The sequence below is a fragment of the Otolemur garnettii genome, unplaced genomic scaffold (assembly GCF_000181295.1).
Source record: "Otolemur garnettii isolate 467f Iridium unplaced genomic scaffold, OtoGar3 scaffold00016, whole genome shotgun sequence".
Lineage (NCBI taxonomy): Eukaryota > Metazoa > Chordata > Mammalia > Primates > Galagidae > Otolemur > Otolemur garnettii.
In genome coordinates, this window is record NW_003852411.1 from 30,140,232 (window position 1) to 30,149,210 (window position 8,979).

Consider the following 8,979-nt stretch of genomic DNA (forward strand, 5'->3'; position numbering starts at 1 on the left):
GCGCCCTATTGACTGAGCCACAGGCGCTGCCCGACTAACTCCATCTTATTCTCACTATATGCCCTTTCACAGAGTCTGAATTCTTCCCATTACACCACACTACTCAAAATCCATTAAGGATAGGTCCTGGCTGAGAAGAATGGGAGTCAACATTCCTATCACACAAAGTGTAAGCCTGTGCAAAACTAAAAGCTTTGAGGTCTTTGGTGAGTGCCTGCTGACACTTAAAACCAAGGAGAAATGTCAAGATCTGTGTTATGTTCTGACACCTACTAATTGCTAATAAGAAACGCTTCAGAAAAAGCTTCCCTGACCCAAGATGGCCTCCCAAGTAGCCCTTGTTAAAGATGGCACCTGCGTTGGCTGTCCCTTCCTTGGTCTCAGCCGGACTCCCTCGCTTCTTTTTTCTGTAACTAAAAAGGTCCTATCCAAAACAAAGATGGTACTACAAGTTAGTCGCCTTTATCCCGTGCACGCCCAAAGTGGCTAGGATATCAATTATATTCTCCAGGTCATGGCTTCTTTTGGGCCCAAACCTTTGCATCCTTCAGGCCTCGTCAAGGCAGAGCGAACGGAAGTGGGGCGGCTCAGAATCTCTGAGAAGACTGGGTGGGTCGCGAGTGGCACTTCCGCCCCTCTCCAACATGGCCGCGGGCTGGAAGTGCGCATGAGCAGCTGTCTATGGAGATACCCAGGTCGGGAAAGGGAGAACACTGTCTGGGAAAATCGCGGCTGAGGCGGCCTTCGCCGGTGAGTGGGGAACCGGCTGGCAGTCTGGAGACAGGGTGGACCGGCAAGGCAGGGCAGCTTTGGTTTTGTTTCAGTTTTTCAGGGTAGGAACTCCTGGGAAAGAAGCCTTTGTTTTGGGCTAGGGGGCCTGCTGATTCTTTTATTTCCTACCCCGCTTTGTGGGCCGAACTCTCTCTCAGTCCCCGAACGCGCACGTCTCCGCGGCCCCTCCTGAGCTATCTGGCCCCGGGCCCCAGCTGCAGACTCTAGGCCCCCGAGCTCTGGACTCCCTGCCTGCCTGCTCTGCGGCGCAGCTGGGGCGCGGGGCGAGCGCGGCGGGGCTGTGGGGTCCCGGCGCCGGCTTTCTGGCTCGCGCCTGGTGGGCGCTCGGCTCCGTGGGCGCATACTGGTTGGTGGGCCTGCTGGGAGATGCCGCAGCCTCCCGCCGGGTCTGGGCGCCTGACTTCTTTCGGAACTTGATTCTTTTGTGTCTAGACTTAGCGAGAGCTCCTAACTGGGCCCTCCTCGCCTGAGCGTGCTCGCCACAACATCCCATCCCGGTTTCCTTGTCACATATCCTTAATGCTCAGGAAATGCTTCCTGATGCCCGACGAAGATTTGATTAAGTAGCCTGACTCCATTGCCTGGCGTTCTCAGAGGCTGCCCGTGGCTGACAGCTGTGGCCAATAGAGACGCCTCCGGTGCCCTGCCCTCTCTTTCATTGCCTCCTCCCGCAGTCAGTGCAGCCAGCCTGGAAGGGGCACTTCCCCCTCAGGTTTGAGGATGGAGACGTAGGTGGTCCCAAAACACTAGGGCTACTTCCCCTTTTGAACTGGGATCTCCTCGCGGCGCTACTTCCTCTGGACAGTTTCACTTTCAGTCCCCTTAGCCCTTTTGTGTGTGTGTGTTAAATAACACTTTTTTTTGGACGTAGGCTTTACCGGCTTATCTTCCGAGTAGAAAAGGCTTGGAGACTCTTATGGGTAGAGAATTATAACAATGTCGCTCTTTTCGTGTTGGGATTATCTTATTGCTTTGTACTTAACTGTGTCGTTGTTTTTTTCTGGAGGCGTCCGTCGGCTTAGCCCTTTGTTTTCCCCGTCTCTGGCTGGATGTCAGGGTCCTGTGGCAGGCACCTTGTAGATGGATTCCTCCCCCATTGTCTCTTTGCCTTCAAAACCCTGGGCTTGGAGTTTTTTCCTTTCTTGCTGAGTCTCAGTTGGTTTGGAGTTGTCATAGCAACATTTTAGCAACTGTGTCATTCTACAGGAAGCCTTGGTTAATAAAACAGGGAGGGCTTGAAGATGATACACTTGGCCTTTAGAGTCTCTAACAGATTATATAAACCTAGACAACCCCCCAAACAAGAGCCCTGTCAGTATAATGGGACCCCAGGGCCAAGTCTAGACATTGTGGTTAGGGAAGTTTTTCCAGAGGTAATGGGCTTCAGATTTCTCCTTCCTAGATTTGAGAACAGAAATTTCTTGGTGTACAGTAGGTGGCTGAGAAGCAGAAAGAAGCATCAGTGCCTATGACACTTTCTCTCTCTCTATCTCTCTCTATTTTTTAGACTGTGTCGCTGCACTTGGTAGAGTGCAGTGGTGCCACAGCTCACAGCAACCTCTAACTCTTGGGCTCAAGTGATTCTCTTGCCGCAGCCTCCCAAGTAGCTGGTACTACAGGCGCCTGCCACAGTGCTCGGCTATTTTCTTGTTGCAGTTGTCATGTTTTAGCTGGCCTGGGCTGGGCTTGAACCTGCCAGCTTCCGTGCACGTGGCTGGAGCCATAACCACTGTGCTACCGGCACTGAGCCAGTTCTGTATTTTTTGATAGTGGTGATCTATATATGGCCCTTCCTAATTTCCATGAAGCTACGATCATAGCAGGTCATAGTAGTAGCTTTAAGAATAATCCATCCAGAAATATGTTCTGTTTTTCAGTGTAATTATCCCCTCTTTACCAGGAGTTGGAGTGATAGGGAATACCATTTATAGAGTTACTTTTTCAATCACTCTAGTACAGTCTTCAGGCATCAGAATGGGAGAAGCTGATTGTCCCCTGGAGAGGATTGGGTTATTTCCTGACTGTGTCTTCATGGAGCCTAAATTCTAGAACCAGAGAGACCGTTCTATTTCCTAGGCTCACTGCAAACTCTGTGATTTCTACCAGGACTTAGCACTCAGGCCTGTGCATCAGGAGATACCAAGACTCCCCCAAAAGAACCAATTCCTCGGATGTGCCCCCTCACAGAGAGATGAAGGGGTAAGTGAAGAAGTAGGGTCCTGATGAAAGACAGGTGGGCTGGGAGAATGCAGAATGGCCAAGAGCACCACTCTTGGAGTCTCACTCTAACTCAGGCTGGCCTTTTTTTTTTTTTTTTTTAAGAGGAAGAGTTTTATTTTTCGCTCTTGGTAGAGTGCTGTGGCATCACAGCTCATAGCAATCTCCAACTCCTGGGCTTAGGCAGTTCTCTTGCCTCAGTCTCCTAAGTAGCTGGGACCACAGGCACTTGCCACAATGCCTGGCTATTTTTTGTTGCAGTTTGGCTGGAGCTGGGCTTGAACCTACCACCCTTGATATATGGGGCTGGTGCACTACTCACTGAGCCACAGGCGCCACCCTGGTCTTGAACTCCTGAACTCTAGCAATCCACCCACCTCAGCCTCCCAAAGTGCTAGGATTACAGGCGGGAGCCACCGGGCCTGGCCAGTTATTGTTATTTTAACCTAACCTGGCACTTGTTGGGAATGGCAATGAGTTTGGTAACCATATGTTATTGGACCTGTGAGCTCACACATTTCATTTCTTCTCTTATTCTTTCTTCTGTCCTTTCACCACAAACAGGCAGCAGAAAACAGCTGAAACTGAGGAGGGGACAGTGCAGATTCAGGAAGGTGAGTGTTAGAACCAACACCAAGCCATCATGACCCTCTTTCCTCCCCTACCAGGCCATCTCCTATGCATCCTCCTCCTCCAGTGGCATGCCAGTGGAAAAGAAGAAGAAAGACAGTTAACTCAGACTTTTCCTTTGCTCCTTTAATTTAGGTGCAGTGGCTACTGGGGAGGACCCAACCAGTGTGGCTATTGCCAGCATCCAGTCAGCTGCCACCTTCCCTGACCCCAACGTCAAGTACGTCTTCCGAACTGAGAATGGGGGCCAGGTAAGGGAGGGAGCCAGGTGGCTACAGGTTATATATGGGATTGGGATTGAGGGAGGTAATGGATCATGTTCTGGGGGGGATACTTGACTTGGAAGATGAGGTGAAAATGTGAACTACCTTGGGGGTGGGGGTGTACACTGATATAAGCTTTGGTGTCAAGTAGTAGTGTGCCGAGTGTCAAGTAGTAGTGTGCTAAATGGCCTGTATTGGGAAAGAAGGGACAATGGCTAAATTTGTGTCTCTGAAGGGCTCTTGTTTTGGGGCTGTATCCAAGGGCTCAGTTTTATGACTGGAATTCACAGCACTTATTTTCTTTATTCCCTTCCCTCCCCACCCCACCCCCTTCCTCTCTGCTTCCAGGTGATGTACAGGGTGATCCAGGTGTCCGAGGGGCAGCTGGATGGCCAGACTGAGGGTACTGGTGCCATCAGTGGCTACCCTGCTACACAATCCATGACCCAGGTACAGGGGTACGGGCTAGGGAGGAGACTAGAACTCTGAGAAGTAAGAAGAAGGGAACCAATAGGACGGGGATAAAGCTGGGAACAGTGAGATACCTAGGGCTTCCTTGTCTTAAGGCACTAGATTCTACCTTTTTGAATAGAAATTTCAGACTGGTGTAGTGGGAAGAATTATCTAACACCATGGACTCGGTTCTCTTGCTCCCCTTCCCAGGCAGTGATCCAGGGTGCTTTCACCAGCGATGATGCAGTTGACACAGAGGGGACAGCTGCTGAGACACACTATACTTACTTCCCCAGCACTGCAGTGGGAGATGGGGCAGGGGGTACCACATCAGGGAGTACAGCTGCTGTTGTTACTACCCAGGGCTCAGAGGCACTACTGGGACAAGCAACCCCTCCTGGAACTGGTGAGACATTACATGAGAATGCTGTCTGGAGGGACTAGGGTAGGCTGTGGGACATGACCTGGCAGGTTGTGAGTCTGGGGTTCTCTTTCTAGCAAGAGAAACTTTTTTTTTTTTTTTTTTTTGGAGACAGAGTCTCAAGTTGTGGCCCTGGGTAGAGTGCTGTGGCATCACAGCTCATAGCAACCTCACACTCTTGGGCTTGAGTGATTCTCTTGCCTCAGACTCCCAAGTAGCTGGGACTACAGGTGCCCGCCACAATGCCTGGCTATTTATTTTTTTTGTTGCAGTTGTCATTGTTGTTTTAGTAGGCCCTGGCTGGGTTCGACCTGCCATCCCCAGTGTATGTGGCTGGCACCCTACCCACTGAGCTACAGTTGCCAGTGAAACACATTCTTTTTAGAGAAGGGGTCCAGGGTCTTTGCCTTAGGCCTCAGTGAGGTTCTTAATCACATGCTTTGACAGAACCTACCCTGCATCTTCACAGGTCAATTTTTTGTCATGATGTCACCACAAGAAGTATTGCAGGGAGGAAGCCAACGCTCAATTGCCCCTAGGACTCACCCTTATTCCCCGTGAGTGACCCTTGTTTCTTAATTTATATGAGTGGTCTTAATGCCTGCTAAATCTTATATAATTTCTTACCCCACATTCTAATCTTATTTTTTGTCCATCCCTCACTCTGGCTACCCTGGGGCTCTGTTGTCAGGAAGTCAGAGGCTCCCAGGACAACTCGGGATGAGAAACGCAGGGCTCAGCATAATGAAGGTAGGCACAGGTGTGAAGCTAGGAGCTGTCTGGTGGGATGGAGTCAGCAGTGATGTCTGAGGGGAGGAGTTAGGCAATTTTACCCTGGGGCTTGTAGTGAGTTTGAGTTACCTTGTCCTCCATTTTGCTCCACAGTGGAGCGTCGCCGCCGTGACAAGATCAACAACTGGATCGTGCAGCTGTCCAAGATCATCCCAGACTGCTCTATGGAGAGCACCAAGTCTGGCCAGGTCTGACCCTGGTAGTAGGCAGGATGCCTGAATTCTGTCTCCTGGTATTGTTTCCAGAAGTGGTAGTGAAACAGCAGTAGACTTTTCTTAACTTTTCTGTATCCCTTGGAAATGTTATGTCACCATCCTTAGGGGGAGAATAAGGTCCAAAGTGTGAAGCTAGCTATTCGGTTTTTTTGGAAACAGTCTCATTCAGTCACCCAGGGGTTGAGTGCCATTGCATTATAGCTCACAGTGACCACAAACTCTTGGGATCAAGTGATTCTCTTGCCTCAGCCTCCTGAGTAGCTGGGACTATGAGTGCCTGCCACAACGCCCAGCTATTTTTAGAGATGGGGTGTCACTCTTGCTTAGGCTGGTCTCCAACTCCTGAGCTACAGCAATCTGCCCGCCTTGGCCTCCCAGACTGCTGGGATTATAGACATAAACCACCGTGCCCGGCCTGAAGCTAGCTAGCTTAAATTCTAGTCCTCATTCTGTTGGTCTTGTCTTACAGAGTAAAGGTGGGATTCTATCCAAAGCTTGTGATTATATTCAGGAGCTTCGGCAGAGTAATCACCGATTGTCTGAAGAACTGCAGGGGCTTGACCAACTGCAGCTGGACAATGATGTGCTTCGACAGCAGGTCAGACTCCCACCTGGGTATAGCCTACCTCAACTTCTGTAGTCACTAGCCCAGTTCAGGACTCTGTTTTGTTCTCCATAGAGGGGGCTTCACCTTTTCATCCTCACCAGTAGATGTCTGAGGAAGTCTGGGGTCTTGGCAATGCCAACTTTTCTCCCCTTTCCTTTTACTGTCTCCTTCCCACATCAGGTGGAAGATCTTAAAAACAAGAATCTGCTGCTACGAGCTCAGTTGCGACACCATGGATTAGAGGTCGTCATCAAGAATGACAGCAACTAGCTATGGGAATTCAAGGGCTTTGGGCCCAAGAACTGCAGATAGCCCAGGAGTAACAGCCTAACCCCACGCTCCTTTCCTTCACTGCCCACTTCTGGCATGGGACTGGGGGGAGTTCAGCAGGTGTTTCTTTGAACTGAAGCCCTGTGATACGGCAGCCTGCAATGGTGTGAAACACAATGTGGATGTGCGCTGACAGAATTGCCCACCCCCACCATGCAGCCCTGGGGCCCTTGTGTTCCTCTTGCACAGCGCATGTGCTGTCTCCATGCTGGACACTGGACACACTAAACCGGGGGCTTGCCCTGTGCTTGTTAGGGTGCCCAGCAGAGGATCTGCTGATGGGCGATGTTCTGCCTTGCCTCAGGATGCCGGCACTGCCGTGGGTTCTTCCTTTCCCTGGAGCTGAGGTTTAGTCATGTACCTGGCAACTCAGGAGCAGGCTTAAGCAAGAAGTGGGGGGAAGGATGCTTAGCAGTGGCTGCGGCCGTGTGAAGAGGAGATCGGCCAGCCAGCAGCTAAGGCTTATGCAGAAGAAGTCTTTGGAGCCAGGGAGAACAACAGGCAGGGGCCCACTTGGGGCCTTACCCCTTGTGGGGTGTTTTTTTTTTTTTCTTCCTTTCTTTCCTTTTTTTTTTTTTTTTTAAGATAAAATTGTTCAGAGCCACAGTTGTCTTATTGTCTTATTTTTCCTCCTTTTGTGGGCCCCAGGGAGAGGGGAGGGGTCACGCTGCTCTTAGGGACCACTAAGTGCTGGGCTGGGTTTAGGGTGGGGCGCTGTTCCTGTGCTCGTTACCCTGAGTCCTGGTACCTGGGCCGGACTGGTGTGGTTTCCCGCCCTGCTGGGCAATCGTGAGGATTTCTCTCCAGTCTCCTGGTGTTAGAGGCACTACAAACAGGTGCTGCCCGGGCGGTGCGGGAGGCCTGCCTTCGCTTCCGTTTCCGGTCTCGGCTGCGGGAGGGAGGGAAGGGCTGATGCTGCACCAGCGGAGAGTGCGGGCTGGGACTGCGTTCCGGCGAATCGCTGTTGCGTGCACTATGGCTGGAGGTACCTGCAAGGGAGAACTGGGATCTAGTTCTGTCGTACACATTGCCCCTGGGTTGATGTGTATGCGAGAGGAGCAAAGGGGAGTCACTGTGCACGCCCCCTCCGGGTTGGGGCGCTGCCAGGTGAGGGGCGCCTTGGCAGCGGTGCCTGGGACCTCCTCCCCTAACGGCTCTCGTGCCTCTTCCTCAGTGCCCACGGTCTCGCTCCCCGAACTCCGTTTGCTCCTAGCCTCGGGCCGGGTCCGGCTCTTCGACGTGCGATCTCGGGAGGAAGCGGCAGCAGGGACCATCCCCGGAGCTCTCAACATCCCGGGTATGGGATTGAAGGGGGGCACCCGGAGGTGGAGTACAGACAATCCAGGAGGGCCTTAGCTAATGGGACTTCACCTAGGATGACTTGAGAAAGGCAGTGGTTACCAGGGTCCCACATTTCGGAGCACTGACTGCAGACTGATCCTGGCAGCGGAACTGGCCCATCCAGTTTGAGGGAGGGGATAGCAGGCGGCGGGGAGAGGGGCAGGGCAGCTTCCCTGAGCTTGACCTCGCGGAGGCTGGCTGCCTGAGGCGGCCATTCTGCCTCTGCCTCCACCCTGCCAGCTACTGACTCAGGAAGTGGCTGATATCCAAAGGTTGTCTGGCTGACTCCCTGTGGAAGAAGGCAGTTTCTTGTCCTTGAGCCTGGGTTGGGGAGAGTAGCTTTGTTTCGCCAGGATCTAGCCCTTCCAGGCTTAACTTCTATACCTGAGAACGCCAAACTGCCCTCTCTCCATTCTGTCTTCTCAACAACTCCCAGTGTCCGAGTTGGAAAGTGCCCTGCAGATGGAGCCAGCTGCTTTCCAGGCTTTGTACTCCACCGAGAAGCCAAAGCTGGATGATGAGAACGTTGTTTTCTTCTGTCAGATAGGCAAGCGGGGCTTCCAGGCCACGCAGCTGGCTCGAAGCCTCGGATACACAGGGTAAGGGAAGGTGTGACTTGTGGCTGGGAGATGACTGGGACTGGCCTATGGCCTGTCCCTCCTTCACCTCTCTTTGTCTCCACAGGGCTCGACACTATGCTGGGGCCTATAGAGAATGGTTGGAGAAAGAGGGTTAGGTAAAAGGTGACTACCTTAACTAAGGGTGATGAAGAAGGGCCTGGCTTGCTGGGTTGGGCAACTCCTTACTGTGCTGTGCACACAAAGCATCAAATAAAGAGCAGTTGATTAAAGTAATGGAAGCATTTAATTTGTCAGGTGGACCAAAAATGTTATAATCTTAATCTATTTTTTTTTTTTT

At 51.8% G+C, this 8,979-nt stretch overlaps 2 protein-coding genes across 3 annotated transcripts; both read left to right on the forward strand.

The window, feature by feature from the left end:
• The first annotated feature begins 615 nt into the window (after positions 1 to 615).
• On the forward strand, positions 616 to 7,324 carry USF1 (upstream transcription factor 1). Of its 2 annotated transcripts, none has more exons than XM_003785785.2 (11): positions 616 to 750; positions 2,899 to 2,991; positions 3,574 to 3,623; positions 3,775 to 3,890; positions 4,251 to 4,352; positions 4,566 to 4,761; positions 5,246 to 5,333; positions 5,468 to 5,526; positions 5,662 to 5,756; positions 6,253 to 6,381; positions 6,571 to 7,324. In XM_003785785.2, exons 2-11 carry the CDS (start codon positions 2,984 to 2,986, stop codon positions 6,658 to 6,660), a joined length of 933 nt encoding a protein of 310 aa, XP_003785833.1. In that variant the 5' UTR covers positions 616 to 750; positions 2,899 to 2,983; the 3' UTR covers positions 6,661 to 7,324. The 2 variants fall into 2 exon arrangements, with proteins under 2 accessions (XP_003785833.1, XP_012658181.1); XM_012802727.1 differs by having other exon boundaries at positions 630 to 750; positions 3,775 to 3,859.
• A 295-nt stretch (positions 7,325 to 7,619) lies between these two features.
• On the forward strand, positions 7,620 to 8,915 carry TSTD1 (thiosulfate sulfurtransferase like domain containing 1). The gene is made up of 4 exons (XM_012802687.2): positions 7,620 to 7,705; positions 7,895 to 8,017; positions 8,498 to 8,660; positions 8,746 to 8,915. Exons 1-4 carry the CDS (start codon positions 7,633 to 7,635, stop codon positions 8,795 to 8,797), a joined length of 411 nt encoding a protein of 136 aa, XP_012658141.1. The 5' UTR covers positions 7,620 to 7,632; the 3' UTR covers positions 8,798 to 8,915.
• The last annotated feature ends 64 nt before the right edge of the window (positions 8,916 to 8,979 follow it).

Bases quoted from the DNA above. Each gene is read 5' to 3' on its own strand.
- TSTD1 (XM_012802687.2), top strand. From the start codon at position 7,633: ATGCTGCACCAGCGGAGAGTGCGGGCTGGGACTGCGTTCCGGCGAATC. The intron at 7,706-7,894 runs GTACCTGCAAGG...CCTCTTCCTCAG, and splicing joins TGCGTGCACTATGGCTGGAG to TGCCCACGGTCTCGCTCCCC. The intron at 8,661-8,745 runs GTAAGGGAAGGT...TTGTCTCCACAG, and splicing joins CGAAGCCTCGGATACACAGG to GGCTCGACACTATGCTGGGG.
- USF1 (XM_003785785.2), top strand. The intron at 5,334-5,467 runs GTGAGTGACCCT...CTCTGTTGTCAG, and splicing joins AGGACTCACCCTTATTCCCC to GAAGTCAGAGGCTCCCAGGA. The intron at 5,757-6,252 runs GTCTGACCCTGG...CTTGTCTTACAG, and splicing joins AGAGCACCAAGTCTGGCCAG to AGTAAAGGTGGGATTCTATC.